Genomic DNA, 16,346 nt, shown 5'->3' with positions numbered 1-16,346 from the left:
TTATCTAGCCGCATCAGCTCCATTTCAAGTGATCTTTGATTTATAGTAAAATTTCCCTTTTCTTAGCATTTGAGAAATCAAGGATTAGTGTGGTTGTGTATGGAACCATTGGGAATGCTAAGTGTCACACTAACACACGCAGATTGCGTCTGAATGTGAGATTCACACACAGCGACTTCTCACGTAAGTGAGCTTTACTTCTGTTTGGCGTGCAAAGGAAAGACCCATATTCTGTATATGCAGATTGAGTTTATTTTTAAAATAATGTTTTTGGTTTAAAACTGTCATTTTAAAAGTAATTTCAAAGTACAGTTTCTTTTCTCATTTAAGATTGTTGTGGAATCATTTTGTCTCCTGTTTTTTAAAAGATTTGTTCCATCAGATGAAAAGAAGAAGCAAGGCTGCCAACGAGAAAATGAAACTCTAATTCAGAGAAGAAAAGACCAGATGCAACCGGGGGGCACTGCCATTAGTGTCACAGTTCCTTACAGAGTAGTCGACCAGCCCCTTAAGCTCATGCCTCAGGACTGGTGAGTTAACTGACGCTTTTACATAGTCCTTCATTTGTTGTGTAATTAACAGATACCAAATTTTATCATGAATTCAAGATACTGAATTCTATCCTTAAAACCTGTGTTAGTATCTGATTTAGTCCTCAATAATATTAACGTTCTAGTATTAAGTAAATATAATTTGGACGTCTATAACAAGAAGCACAAACTTGTGGAAAACAGTGAAAAGTTTTCCCACTTGTCCACTTATTCTGGATCAGCTTTTGGAACAAAACTTTCAAGTAGACTAATGTTTTAGAGAGCCTATATTTTAGATTTTTGGTTTGGAGAATTCTAATTTTCCTTGGTAAAGAAATGGTAAGTGAAAGCATTGTTACTTTCATTGTGAGGGGATAATTTAATGAAAATAATAACCTCATCATCCCAGTTCAGCTCTTTTATTGAATTAAAATATCCTTTAATAAAATATTGAGCTATTTATAATATAAAGTGCCTATATATTCAGATACATGAATTACCTTAAATTATTTCATTAATCTAAGCCAGAATAAAAATACATAGTCCGAGTGTGCATTTCTCTGATACAGAGAGTGTAACACATTGACTCATTACCCGAAATTTACCTTTGATGTACTCATTAGTCTTCAGATATTAGAAAATCAAGCCAGTGAGAATACTAGTATGTTAAAGATTTTGGTGAAGACTCAAGGGCTGTCGTATTGGAATTCTGTCCTAGTACCTAGCAGAGACACTTTGAGTTACATATGCAGTGTAAGACGAGCATTTCAGGTTGTCTAAACTTTGCAGGAAGTGGAAAGGCGTGCCATGTGTACGTTTGCACAGATTTGCAGGGCGCAGTCATGCAGGGCGCAAGTGCCAGCACTGTGCATTGCGCTGCCTTTGTATATTAGCTTGGGCCCTGGCCATCAGTGTCAGCCTAGGGAAGGATTTTCCTTACCTTTCTTCTTCTCTTCTCGTTAATTGTCCTAAAGGGGAATTCACTGGGAGTAGTATTTTTATTATCCTGCTTCCCTGCTGACCCTGTGAGACACAGAAGGATCTGGGTGACCTCTGTCTGACAAATTCCCTTTTGTTTGGCAGGCACCTTTGTCCTTCAACTAGTGTGTGCTGCAAGTTACATCATAAAATTGAGAGGCTATTTAATAGTGTGCTCCATTCCCAAAGATGGTTTAGATAGTGTGGAGCATATATCCTATGAAATTTTTAATTTAAGATTTAATTTTAACCATAAGAGCTTTTGAGCTGTTAAGAATTTTAAGCTGTGGCTTTTCACAGTAACTATGTTGTTGTAGGTCTTTAACTTGAAGGTAACCTTGGCTTAATACTCTCTTGGATGCGTAATCTAATGCAGTGATTATCACAGTATGGTCTGTGGTCCTCTGGGCATTCCCAGGGCCCTTTAAGGGAGTCATGAGGTCAAAACTGTTTTCCAGTATAACAGTGAGTTGGCTGTTGTCATGATTTATCAGTCCCCATATAGGACGGTAGCATGACCAGTCATTGGTTCTCCCCTCTCTCTGTTCACACCCTCCTTTTCTCCACGCTCTTGCTCCCTCCCCACTTCCTGCCTCCTGGTCTCCAACATACTCTGCTGTTCTGTAAAATAGGGGTAATAGGTTACCTCACAGGATTATTTTGAAGTTTAAATGTATAGACATGAGTAGGCTGTGTAGACCAGCACTGGCACATAGTGAATGCTTGTAGTAAATCTTACAATGTTGGTTATTGTTAATGTTATGATTTTGTTTCCATTTCTTTAGTTGTAGGCTTAAACTGTTTATGGTAGTTGTTTTTATTGTAATTTCTCAATTAATATTTTGTAAAGAAATGTAAGGCCCCAGAAAGAGATTTGTGCTTTTTTCGGAAAAGGAAGTTAAATGTCTGGGAAAAACTAGTTGCTTTAGTGCGCGCACACACCACACCAAGTCGAGAATTCAGAGTGAGTGAAATAGTTGTAAAACAATTGAAAAAGTTTAGGTGGTTTCTATACTCAGGTTATTTTCCAGATAATCAGAAGAACTCAAACTAAGGTGTTGGAGCTTTAGTGAGTAGTGAATTCAAAATAGTGAAATACTGTAATTTATGATATTTTTAATTAAACATTTAAGATGTGTTTGAATTGTAAATGATTTTAAAACTAACTTTTTCAATTAACAGATACACTATTGTTCCCTATTACATTAGAAAAATAGGCCCACTAATTAATAGATCGGGCAGAGATAAAAGGCTGAAAGGATCTCATGTAAGGACTGTGCATGTAATTATGTTTAAATGACTTAGGTGTTAAAAACAATATATGGGGAGTATAGCAGTCGTTAACACACTCTATTGCTGTAACATAAAGAAAATGGTGGACGTGCAGCACTGTGTTTCCCCTCACAGACGTGTGGACAGGAGACTCCACTGCAGGAGTGATGGTGAGACTCTTTCCCTAAGGGTTGTAGTAACTGAGAATGCCTGAGCCACTCAGTTTCCACTCTCCCCTTCCTCTTCTCCACTAACAGGGACCGGGTTGTAGCAGTTTTTGTGCAGGGTCCTGCGTGGCAGTTCAAAGGTTGGCCTTGGCTTTTGCCTGATGGATCACCAGTTGACATATTTGCTAAAAGTAAGATTCTCTTTATTTTTACTGCCTATCTAATGTAGAAATGTTTTTGCTCTATTATTTAAGAGAAAGAGCCATCTAGGGCTCTGCACATGTGATGTGTATATCAAAGGATTCTTAGTAAGTACCATATATTTTTACTTTTAAACACCTGTGAAATATTTTAAAAGCCTTTTTTGGAATATTAATATTTTCTGTGTTTTTATATCCAAAAGTGAATTATTGCCTGTGTTTCAACATTAATAATTACTTTGTAGGTTGCTTAGAAATCATTAATCTTGTTGCATGTACGTACATGTAGAATTGATCGCCAGTCTTTAAATAGGCTGACTTTTGCTGAACTAACAATGCCACTTGACTGTTGGCTGCTGTTCCTGCTGTCTGAAATGGTTGCAGCAGACTTGGCCCTTTTCTGTTTGTTCAGGTCTCAGCCAATTACTCTCTCCTTTAGGGAGCTCCCTCCTCTGACCATCCTGGAAGTAGCCATTACTTCCTCCTGGTGATCTCATGGTAACGTTCGTTGCTTGACCTGACCTCATTTTTATATCTGTATTGTAAGTCCTCCTTGGCTGTCATGCCATTTCTAGGATGTGAGCAGCGTGGTCTGACTCATTGACTCTCGTGTCATCAGCACAGAAAGGAGCACGGCATTGGGAACCATTTTGTAGACACCTGTTAAATGTGTAGATGTCATGTATCATATCTTTCATTGGTCACATTTTGGCATTATTGATACACCAAAAGAAGAAGAATTGAAGTCTGACTGAATAGCAATTCCATGAACTGTAGCCTGTCAGGCTTCTCTTGTCTTTGGAATTCTTCAGGCAAGGGTACTGGAGTAGGTTGCCAGTACCTAGGGGATCTTCCTGACACAGAGACTGAACCTTGGTCTCCTGCATTATAGGCAGATTCTTTACCATTTCAGCCACCATGGAAGCCCTTTTATATGTACGGATATTCAAATTATTATTTAATTTGAGTACCCAGTGAAGTTAGTATCAGTAATAAAATCGTGTTTTAAAAAGCATCCTCATAAACAAGTATGTTTGTTAGAAATAATAACTTTAGTTATTTTGAATGTAGATTGTGCTACTGTGAAATCCAGCTGTTTGTTGTTTTAAATAAAGCAGTTCAGTTTTTGTCAGTGGTGCCACCATTCTTTTAGGCCAAAACCTGCCCAAGCTTGAAAGCTTTTAATCATTATTCTCCTACCTTCATTCAGTTTTTAAAATGAATGCTAATATGACTGTAGTTTTTTTTTGTTATTTCTAAAACCTGAGTAATGCACAGATTTGATAAATAGAAGTCAAAGATACAGAGAGAGTGGGAATTTTAATGAAAGCAAAATGTCACTGAACGCTAGTTTTGTTGTGTTTCACCTACTTGCTTGCCTTGTTGACTAGTACTGTAATAAACAATGGTTAGAATGTCTTGAAGATGAAAATACTCTCCAAATTTCATTAAGAACGTAACTTTTAATTGAGTTTTGTTCAGATCATTAGTCTTCAGAAATTTAGATAAGGACTTAGAGATTTTTTTTAATGAACAATTATGATTTTCTTCCATGAATTATTCTTTCTCGTAAACCTTCCTTCTTTACTTAACCAGCATTTAAAATGAAAGTACTCTTGCCCTTCCATCTAAAACACATGGAAGAAAAACCCTTTCCTCTTCCCTCACCTTTTCTTCTAGCTTCCTCTCCTTTTCCTCCACAGCCAAGTCTGATCGCAGGCAGCTGTGGTGGTACCTGCTCACCCACTGAGCTGCTCCCACAGGGATCCAGATATTGGCTACTTTTGGTCTCCTTATCATATTACTCTTGATCCATTTCCTCTTCTTAAAATGCTCTTTTCTGAGGGCTTGTTACATTTACTCAGACTCTAGCTATCTTTCCTCTGGCTTTCAGTGACATCAGTGACATTTTTGTGTTCCCACTTCTCTCCTGCTTTAATTATAGACACGCACTCGAGATCTGGTGGCTTCCTGTCACCATCTCTGTCCTTAGTTCTAAGTTATGTCTCTGGCTGATGTTCTGGGCCTCTCTGTCTCACCGATGACCAGGTGGCTCCCTGTGAAGTCCCATTGGTGCATCGGGCTCTGCCTCTTCTGAGAGGAATCTGTTGTCTTATGCTCTCCTTCCTCCCCAGACTGTTCTTTTCCTCAGTGTTTTTAGTAATTTGCATAAGCCAGAAATTTAGAAATATGTCCTCTCCTAGCTTTTAGCTGGACTTCCCTGGTGGCTCTGATGGTAAAGAGTCTGTCTACAATGTGAGAGACCTGGGTTCGATCCCTGGGTTGGGAAGATTCCCTGGAGAAGGAAATGGCAACCCATTCCAGTACTCTTGCCTTGAAAACTGCACGGACGGAGGAGCTGGTCTCCTTGCTGTAAATTAACTCTTGAGTGTTGTAGCTTCTCACCTTTCCCCCAATCTACATGGAAAATGATAATATCTGTATAGCATAGGGGTAAACTGAGGGTACTTGGTAAAAAAATGTATTTTCTTTTTGCTGCATAATAAAATAGAGGTTTAGAGAAGATCTTAAATATTAAACTATAAAATTTTGCCAAATAAAATCTTTTCAAAATTATGAGAAATTTGAGCTTGATACTGATTTTTAAAAATACTGTTTTTTAGGCTTCAAGTCCAAGATTTTTAAATGACAATTTCTTGAAATTTTTTAGTTATCATTGAGAAATTTTTCTGATTTAATAATCTTCTCTATTATGCTGCCCCTTTGTCATTTTCCATGCCATCATGTATCTACCAAAATGCTATATAAGAGCACCTTTTCTGTTTCTTTTCTTTGTTTCTGCAAAAAATGTATCGACAACAGTCATGCAGTTTGCAGAAAATGAACAACACATTTTGTAAAGTTTTGCTTTAGTACTCCCAGATAACTGTCTAGTTATAAAAGAATCTTATTTCTTCCATTTTTGGTGAGGCCTAAAAACTATGTCTTTTTCTGAGTAAGAAAGATATTTTATGGTGATGTCTTGGTTTAAGTTTGCTTGCCACCATTGCTTCATGCTAATAAGATACTTTATGTGATGAAAGAAATTGTTTCCTCATTTTGTAACATAAACTTTTTGAACTCTGATATTCAGTTTCAATTTAAAAATTATGCATTCTGTTGAAAAATAAATGCTATGTAAACTATATCTATTGAAATTAGTAAAGGGGATTATTGGCCCTTGTGACTTTAAATAAGTCATTTAAAAAATTATAACTCATGTATTTTTAAGAATGATTCGAAACAAATAATGAGAAGATCAGAAAACAGAAACATGTAATGAGCAGAGTAGAGAGTACTGAATAGTGACTTCATTTGATTTAAAAATTTAAAGAAACAAATATTTTCTCCATATATAATAAATATTTTGAAAATGGCTTTTCTGAATCCATAACATACAGCCCCTTTAATGAACTGGTTTAAATTGATTACTTTGAATTAAATTCAAAATAAATAATGTACTCAGTGAGGAGAGTATAAAAGCAAATACTTTAGCAAATAATATACTCAGGAGAGTATAAAAGCAAATACTTTAGCAATAATGTTTATGTGTTTTTTGGGCTGTTGGAGGGTCACAAATGGTTTATTTTGTATTTTAATCAAGAATTAGACCTTGATTAATTATTAACATCAAAAGCCAGTAAGCCTGCAAATGATATGGAACAAGCAGTCTGTAAAGAGTTATTAAAAACAATTAACAGTCAATCATTTTCTCTTTAGAAACTCCTAATACTAGATCATAATGGTTATAGTAATGTTTATATCTTGAATGTTGGAAGAAAAAGTAAAAAAAGGAAAGAAAAGCAAAATGTCCTCCATGTGCACAAGTAAAACTAACACTCCACTGATGATAAACTGACTACAAATACCACTAGTGATAAACTGCTGAGGATAAACTGCCATCTATCCAGCCAGATAGATGATCAAGGAGGAAGATTCAGAGTCAGTGTTTTGTGGTCAAAACCTATCAACCTTGGCAGCATACATTTGTTGGGAAGTTTTGTCCTAGAGTCTCTAATCTCCCCAGAGATAGCGTTTGAAAGTGAAAATAATTTCACCTTCTTGCTTCAAACTACCCAGTGGTTTATTATCACATTTGAAGTAAAATTCAGATTTTTTAAAATCATGGCTGAGTAGGATCTACACGTAGGACATTGCCTACAGAGAGTTGTTCTTGGGTAGGGCATTCTGAGCTTGCTCCTGCCTGAAATCCTGTTTCTCAGGATCTTTGCTAGACTCTTTTTATATCAAGTAAATATCTATTTCCAGGTCAACTTCTCTAGAGACCTTCCAATTCCTCTTCCTTTTTTATCATTTCTTACCATGTCCCATCATTTATTACCATGTCCCACTTACTAATTACCTCTTGAATCTTTCCTGTCGTATGTGTATGTTCTCCCCAGTAGAGCAGATCTGTCTGTCTCTCCTCTAGGTTTTATACCGTATCATTGGTCTCTGCTAAACACTTTGCAGAGTGGGTTGTCATATCTCTTAGGCAACCATGCAAGCTCCTTAATGTGGCCTTTAGGACCAACATTGCTCTGAACCTCTGTGGTCTTATCCTTCATCCATTTCCGGTGCTACTTTGCATGACGCAACTTTGCTAAATTTCTTTAGTTTCTAAACTAAACTAGTTTCTCTTTGAACATTCTCTTTTGTTAACTGGGTCACTTTTGTTCTGTGTTTGCCTAATTCTTATGCCACCCTAACTATCCAAGCCTTTTCTGAATCCCGTAATCTGGGTAAACTACTCTCTGGTGTTTCTGTGATATTCTACTACCTTTATCATGCTGTATGTGAGTAGGCATTTTCTTCTTATCCTTCACTGGATCGTACACATTTTATTTTACTTCATTCTTCATTGCAGTCCCCAGTGGCTGGCGTGTATAAGCCTCAGTAAATTTTTGTTGAATTAAATGTTTTGGGGGATACTGCAGTGCTTAGCCTCTATTTTAGAGATCACTTAGGTTGTAATGAAGCTTTTTCGGTAGAAGAAAGATTGAACTTTTTTTTCTTTTAAGTTTTTTCGGTTAATGTCTGTGGTTGGTTTTTTATTCCTTAATAAAATATTTTTATAATGTTGATTGCAGTTTGAATAAAGAATGTTATTTCTCCTACTTCTAGTTAAAGCCTTCCATCTCAAATATGATGAAGTTCGTCTGGACCCAAACGTTCAGAAATGGGACGTAACAGTATTAGAACTCAGCTATCACAAACGTCATCTGGACAGACCAGTTTTCTTACGATTCTGGGAAACATTGGATAGGTAATCATGATCCTAAAATGCACTTACTTCTGCTTTATTGCAGTAGTTTTCCTGTCTCTCCGTTGTATTTTAGGTTCCTTAAAGTTGTGAACCATATCCCGCAGCTCCCCTTTGAAACATTGCCTAATTTGATGTTGATCTTTGTTGTATTGACTTTGGAAACAAAGGGAGAAAGGGCTTAAAGCTTAGTAGGGAGAACACTAAACCCGAGTTCAAAGACTCAGATTTGGTCTTGATTTTGCAGTTTGGCTCTGATGAGCCCTGTGACTTGTCTGAACCTTGTTTTCTGTCTATCCAAGGAACTGGCTTTAAGCAGTCCTGTCATTTTTTGACAGGACCTTTCGAAAGGTTTCTGACTCGAGGTATGGGTACCTGGTAGCTCGTGAAAGGAATTTGGTTTTTGAATTTATCTTAATTACTAGTATAAATTGTTTTTTTCTAAAGCCGTTTACAATAATATCTGTTTTATAATTGGAAAGTAAGGACAGCGTATGATCACAGTACCACTGAACCTGTTCTCCTTTGAGGTACTTTTTAGAAAGTAACTGTAACTTTCTTGGGTGTTTCCTCAGAGACAGAGATGATTGAGATTACCCAGTGGTTGTAATTGATAATATATTAAAGAGAATCATTAATTATCTTAGCCAGAAGCTCTTACATTGTAGAAATTCATAAGATGAATGGTTTTTCTGGCTTACTTCAGAAATCTTTATATTCCCAAGGGTTACAGTATCTACTTTTTAGAAAGCAAAACATCCTTTTCCACTGCTGATTTTAAGCTTTAAAAATACCAATACTTATTTTTACATGTAGTATTCTAAAAATTCTAAAATTCCTATAATCCTTATGACCTATTATAATATTTTTCAGGTACATGGTAAAGCACAAATCTCACTTGAGATTCTGAGTTACTTGTTTTCTTGCTTTTCTGGAAATCTGAATTAAGATGATAACACCGTGGATACACCATGCTCTAAAGACTGGGACTGAAGCTTTATGAATTTATCAAGAACTTAAAAGTGAAGAAGGTCACGGATCGATCTTTTATAAAACCTTATTTGATGATTTATGCTTCAAAGGGATGATGCCTATCATCCATATAAGCAAACTTTTTGGCTTACAACTATTTTTTTAATATTAGTCTTCTAGTCTGTAATGGAAATTGTATATTTTGATAGAAGTTTTTTCTCCATTGGTTACATTAGCATCACTTAAAATTTGTTTCTCTAGAAAATAAATACAGGTTACAAATGTGTGTATATGTAGAGGTTATAAGGCTCTCTAAGCCATCTTGCTTCTGATTTTTCATTGCTCTTTAATTCCTTTTATTGAAAATACTATGTTATGAATGGTATTAAATTTTAGTCTCTGAAACTTCAAAAACCAAGCAAAGGGATGTGACTATTTTGAATGAATCAAAATGTCAGCCTGTATGTGTACTATACTTTCTCTTTATTTAAAAAGGAATAATGAAAAATCAAGAACAGTTCTTCAGCTTTGGTTGAACTGTTCAGTTTTTCAAGACTTCTTTACTTATAATGAATACATTGAATGAATGTACATTCTTCTCACTGACTTTGGTAATTGTAAAACTTAGAGTGATATATTTCTATCTGTGATATCTTTCCACTTGAAAAAATCTCAAAACACAAGATTAAAAACCTAATAGGCTATAATACTTTTTATTTTGGGAGCCAGAATATGATTCGGGGGAAAGAAATGTGTAAGTCCTTCTGCAGAGTAACTTTATCTTTTCTCATAAGTCCACCTTCAATTCTTCCTTTATATGGTATAGGATTTTGAGTCTTCTATTTCTAGGCATGTTCTTATCTTCCATTATCTTTAATATTGATAACTCTCCCAGACACCAAAGAACATATTTGCTTAATTAAGTGTCTGAACAGAAACAAGATGAAAACACTGGTATTTTTGTGTGTATTCAATATCATATAAAATATAAAACCTATATTTTAACTTAGTAAAATATTTTACTACTTCTGTACTTTAGACAGAGTGTTGCCTCCAAGGTACAATGAATGAACATTTTTCTTGAGTCTTGATCCATCCTTTATTCCTTAAAAAGCAACTTGGACCCTTTACTCCCCTAAAGAGTTTTTACCACTAGAATTGTTGCTGATCATTCATCTTGTGCCATTCCCATCCTTCCCCTCCCCCCACATGTAGCTGCTTTCTGGGTTAAGCTGACATTACCTAGCCTCATTTTGAAATCTAATGCTGTCATAAAAATGGAAAGCACTTATTATTTATTTTTTAAGTAACCACAAAAGTCCATGTCAGTAATGAATAGGAAAAGTATTTATTCATATGGGATTTACTAGGTTCTTCAGGAAAAAAGCAGTCAGCATTTTAAATTATTAGGATTTAGGACATGTATAAGATTTGAACAGATTGTGCCCCACCCCCCCTTCTTACCTTCTCTGCATCCTTTCTTCTTGAAAAGAAAACTCAAATTTGTTCACATTAGAATTTCTCAGTATATAAGTCTGTTTTCAAAATAAATTATGTATTGTATGAACTTTCTCCATGATGAAATAGTCAAGGACTAGAATCTGTAATATTTTAATGTAAGATTACTTGTTAAGACTACTACAAGTGGACATGAACTACCTTTCTATAAAGATTTTTAGTATTTATACTTATGTATGAAATTTACTTTTACAGAGTGTGGTTATAACTCAGAACATCTGCTTTCAATAGGGTTTATTTTTCTATCTTGAATTTGCCTTACGTGTATTCAAAGGCTCTGGAAATCATTAGGAAAAGTACAAATATGCTATTTAATGTATCTTAAAATCAGACCTTTAATACATACTTAATTTCTTTTCCTTTTTAAAAAATTCATTCCCTTATCTAGGTCCATGGAATTCACTTTATAGCCATGAATTCTAAGGGAAAAAAAAAACAACCAAGCTTCTGGCCAATCACTCTTCCTTTCTCATGACTCCAGGTCCTATAGCAGTGCCTGTCACAGTGCCTTGCACATAGTAGGCATTTTCAGTAAATGTTCTGTGCATGAATGAGTGATGGAGTTTCAGTATAACTGGTTTATTACAAAGCGTTGACTCTACTTGATCTTGGAGCTTGAAAATATAGAATTACAGTGAATGAAGTGTCCTATGCACATATTTTGATGGAAATGAAATACACATTAGTAAGCTTGATTTATCCACAAGTAACTGGAGACACCCGTGTCTTGTCCCACCAGTAAAATAAAGCTCCTTTTCTTCATTCATAGGATACCTTTCTGAGTCGGGCAACAATCAGAAGCTTGTGGGTTTCCATCAGCAGCTCTCAACTCTGACTGTATACTAGAATCACTTGGGGCCCTTTTAAAAAATTCCATTACCTGAATCCTGTTTCTGATTTTATTTGTCTGGGATGAGACCCGTTCATCAGTATTTTTTAAAAGTCCTTCAGATAATTTTCTGTTGAAAAAGGATTGAAAAATCACTGGTTAAATATGAAAACAATTAAATATTGTGTCGTCTCCTCCTTTTTTTTGTTTTTGTTTTTTTCTTTTGTGGCCACCTTTTGCACTAGACCATCCCCATTATTGGTGGTATTGGCCTATGGTTCCAGATGACAAATTCAAGTCTTATTTATTTAATGTAGGAATATTTTGTTTAATATTTAAATAATGTTTAATATATTTCCTTATAAACTAGTCTTATACTTTATGATTTGTTTCCCATGTATCCATCCTTTACTAACTTTTTCTTTCAACAGCAGCATGACAACAGTCCAAAAGAAATAACTGATTCATAATGAGGAAAATTTCATAATTTTTAAGTTAGAAGGAAATAAAGTATTAATTTCTTATCTGCCATGCAGAATTAGAGTTTGCTTATGAAGGGAAAGAGGCATACTTTTTAATTGGTCTACACAGAAAAGTGAAAGTAAATTATTCATTTAAATAAGATTCATTATCTAATGAACATTGAAGGAAATATTTTTCCTAAATAAAAAATATTGTGACTCCTAATAAAATTAAAGTGATGACATTGTTCTTTTTTTGGAAGGTGGGGAGGGGGGTATTTAGTTGCCATATTTCTTATTACATAGCAATTCTATTTTATTGGTATTAATAATAGAGGCTGTGATGATAGGGTATACATATGTGGCCAGGAATAAATTGCCACTCTTGCAGATAACGGTTCCATGAGTCTTACTAGTTTATAAATTAGTTTATAAAATTTTTTAAGACCAGTGGTATATTTTATAATGTTACAAATGCATTCTTTACAAAAGCTGGTCAAAATTAAAAGAACCATGAAAAATAATGGCATTAACTTTAATATTACATGACTGAGCTTTTATTATTCAGTTGTATTTGATGTGGAATGGACTACTCTATCTATGGCATATTAACTTTAGAAATGAAAGAGGGGAGAAATGACTGAATTTGACTTAAGAATTGGATTAGAAATTTTGAAATGCCACGTGCTACGTGTTCTGGCCAGCTCGTTGCCACATTGCCAGCTCATTGCTGACTCAAGACCCCAGCACGGTTTCTACATTAACATGTTGGAATAATAAGTAAGAAAATAAATTTAAATGTATAATAGATGTATAAAGAATTACATTTAGTAAATGGATAACACTTGCAGGTTATTGGTCTGTTTTTTTATGTATTATTTTAGGTAGTGTTTATAAGAATTTCTTGGGAGTTATAAATGTGTGCCATTTAAGTGAGTAAAGTTAAATAAAACTAGGTTTATTGCCGAAGTTCAAAAAGTGGGGTGATCCTATGTCAAATTTTAGTAAATGACCTACCTCTCAGAATATTGCCACTGAATTCCGTTTCTATCCACTTCAAATTTACCAAAAGCTATTTAACCTCCGTGTTTGATTTTAGTGCTTCATATGTCATGCGGTTGATGTACATGGTGTAGGCAGTATAAGTGACTGTTTATCCATCAGTTTGTTTATTTCTCAAAGTGGTTCTTGAATAGAGTTTAAGTCGAAACCTGATAAAGTGTTCTACTCATTCTAATTTAATTTCATTGGATTTTAAGTCTCAGGTTTAATTGTGAATAAAATGTTTTGTAGTGCTTTAATACTACTCCCCCCACCCCAGTATGCATGCATGCGCGCGCGCGCGCGCGCACACACACACACACACACACATTCTCTCTCTCTCTCTCTCTCTCTCTCTCTCTCTCTCTCTCTCCCTCTCTCCCTCTCTCCCCCCCCCCCCCCCCACCAAACAAGAAGACAGAAAAATTACATTCGATCAAGAAGACAAAAACTGTAGTGTGGGGTAGGATATAGATGATAAATGATTCATGAGATTTTTTTTCAGGCGTAGTATTCCTCTGCTTGGAAAATAAATGGAATATAAGTTTCCACTTTGAAAACTAAGTACATATATAGTCACCTTTTCTGTTAATAAGTTAAACAATATAGTGACTCATAGTTCTTAATAAAGATAATAAACTATGTGCCTGGCTGAACTTACAGCTTGGTTATGGTCACGTTTCCTATATCCTTGTTGTAATAGAATTAAGAGTGTATCTTGATAAATTACATTATCTTTACAGTTTGAGCATCCCAACTTTTAAAGTTTCAAAAAAACTCTACTCCCACATAATCAAATCATTAGCAGCAGCATCATATCGGTGGGGCCAGTAATAATGTGTGAATCTTCTGCAGCAGAATGTCTTTAATGAAGAGTTTAATGGGCCATATTCAAACTTAATTTCCATCCAATTCATAAATGCCCACTAAATATGTATTTTATTCTGCTCCCTGTTCCTTAAACCTCTGCTCTTGGGTGAGCTTTCACCTAACTAAAATAGATGTAGCATGAGTTGTAAACGTTGAATTTGTTTTAGGGCTCAGAGGTGCTAGTATGTAAGTAACAGCACATTGCCAAATAAGGTTTTTTCCTCTCATTTTCTAAAACACTTTCCTTTTATATTTAATTGTATAATGATCAGCGTTTATGGTTGGTTAGAAGACTTTCCCTGTCAGTTTAACCACAGAAAAACAGTAAAATTAGTAAAATTAGCCCTGGAGAAGACTGTGCTGTTGAATCTGCCTCATAATTATTTGTAGATCCTTTGGCATAGAATTATTTATAGTTTACAATTCACCCTCATCTAGAGAATGTTGATTTATATCATGAAACTGATATGAATGGGGCTGAGACCATAAGAAACAAGACATCTGAGAGATTCTGTTTATCACATTTGGATATTTTATTGGGCTTCATTTGCCAAAAAAATCCAAGTGGAGGTTCATTTGGGTCATACAACATTCACTGTGAAAAAATATGGTAATGTATATTCACAGAACTGCCATCATGCAGTTTACAGTGTTAAAGATGTAAGTGTGGTGATAGCATTGATTTTTTTTCTTTTTTAAACTTGTTAAATAACATGAACATGTTTCTCTTTAAAATGGAGTAATGTGAAGATTTATCAAGTCAGTGTATTTGTAATGGTTGGGGGAGATCAGAGGAACTTGTTCGTGGCTCATTAGTTGTTTTAGCCCAGCTGGGCATTACTGATGTTTATGGTGGTTCTGGTTTTAAAGAGTTGGCATTCTTAGTTATGCATTTTTATTCCATAATGCACCACTGAGCACAAAAAGGAAGTATAAAAGAGTTACTGATGATGAAATAAATTGAGGAGCATTAATGTAGTTTAAAGCAAGTTGATGTAGGAATTTGAGGAGAAAAATTATAAGGGGACTCCACCCCATGGAGAAATAAAGTAGGATTTGGGCAGCAGTGTATCCTTTTTTGGGTTTTGGTCATACAGTAACTAGGCAGAACTGTGGTGTGATACTCCCCCCCGCCCCCCACCTCCACCAGCATTTAGCTGCAGGTGGTGGTGGTGGTGAGTCAGTTGTGTCTGACTCTGCAACCCCATGGACTGTAGCCCCCCCACCCCAGGCTCCTCTGTCTATGGAATTCTCCAGGCAAGAATACTGGAATGGAGAGCCATTTCCTTCTCCAGGGGATCTTCCTGACGCAGGAATCGAACCTGCATCTCCCATGTCTCCTGCATTGGAAGGCGGGTGATTTACCACCGAGCAACCAGGGAATCCTAGCATGTGTTCACTTTTATAAAACGTGACTTTTGCAGCTTCCCCAGCTTAAACTTTTAATCTCCAGTTGGGACTTCAGCTTCATTAACCAGATTTAGACCCAACCTGGTGGTGTATAGAACCTGAATCTAGCTCTAACTGATTGGTTAACTCCGCATCACCAGGGTCTGACCCTTCCCGGACAGGTATTCTATATATGGTCCTCACCTGATCCCATCCTTTCTTCTTCCTGTCCAGGGTTCTGTTGGCTTTTGCACTCCTGACATTCCCTGACCCTGAGTCAGCTTGCCACAAAAATTCGCCCCCAAAGCCAGCCCCTCAGGGGAAAACAGATGAAAGTGTCCTGCTCTGTTTCACAGAGAAAGGCATCTCTTACTCCCGGGTTAAAATTCAGCAACAGAATACAACTAAGAACGTTTTCTGTTTTCCACAAGAAATGAAATTTGTAAAAAATGTGTAGCCCCTGAGTGCTTTCATAAGACTGTAAGGTTTATGATCCCGTCACCATTTAGCCAAAAGACTTAGGCATTTGGTAGAGTGTGATTATAAATGTGTTTCAGCTCTCACCAAGGATATTTAGATTATGTAAACTTCCCTGGATTCACTGTGAGAGAATCTCAAATGAATATGAAAGACAACCAATTAGAAATCACCCGACTGTGTAACCTTTGCCAAGCCACTCAACCTCTCAACACATCTTTTGCTACATGGTGATGGTAATAGCAACATTATAAAGTGGTTATGAAAATTATGTATGTAAACAGGATATTTATAGATTAAGTGTTTGGCTATATTAGCAGGCTTTTTTTTTTTTTTTTAAACCCCTGAGCCACCGAGGAAGCCAATAGAGGGGATAGGT

The 16,346-nt window shown here is 35.8% G+C and overlaps 1 protein-coding gene across 1 annotated transcript in view; it reads left to right on the top strand.

The window, feature by feature from the left end:
* Window positions 1-12,421, top strand: part of CDC73 (cell division cycle 73) — an 89,047-nt gene extending 76,626 nt beyond the window's left edge. The window contains exons 14-17 of the mRNA XM_069544533.1: window positions 369-530; window positions 3,038-3,138; window positions 8,272-8,413; window positions 9,284-12,421. Of these exons, the coding sequence (XP_069400634.1) occupies window positions 369-530; window positions 3,038-3,138; window positions 8,272-8,413; window positions 9,284-9,320 (442 nt within the window). The 3' untranslated portion in view covers window positions 9,321-12,421. The remainder of the gene's footprint in view (window positions 1-368; window positions 531-3,037; window positions 3,139-8,271; window positions 8,414-9,283) is intronic.
* The last annotated feature ends 3,925 nt before the right edge of the window (window positions 12,422-16,346 follow it).

Source organism: Ovis canadensis, chromosome 12, assembly GCF_042477335.2.
Source record: "Ovis canadensis isolate MfBH-ARS-UI-01 breed Bighorn chromosome 12, ARS-UI_OviCan_v2, whole genome shotgun sequence".
Taxonomy (NCBI): Eukaryota; Metazoa; Chordata; class Mammalia; order Artiodactyla; family Bovidae; genus Ovis; species Ovis canadensis.
This window is presented reverse-complemented; position numbering and strand designations above follow the sequence as displayed.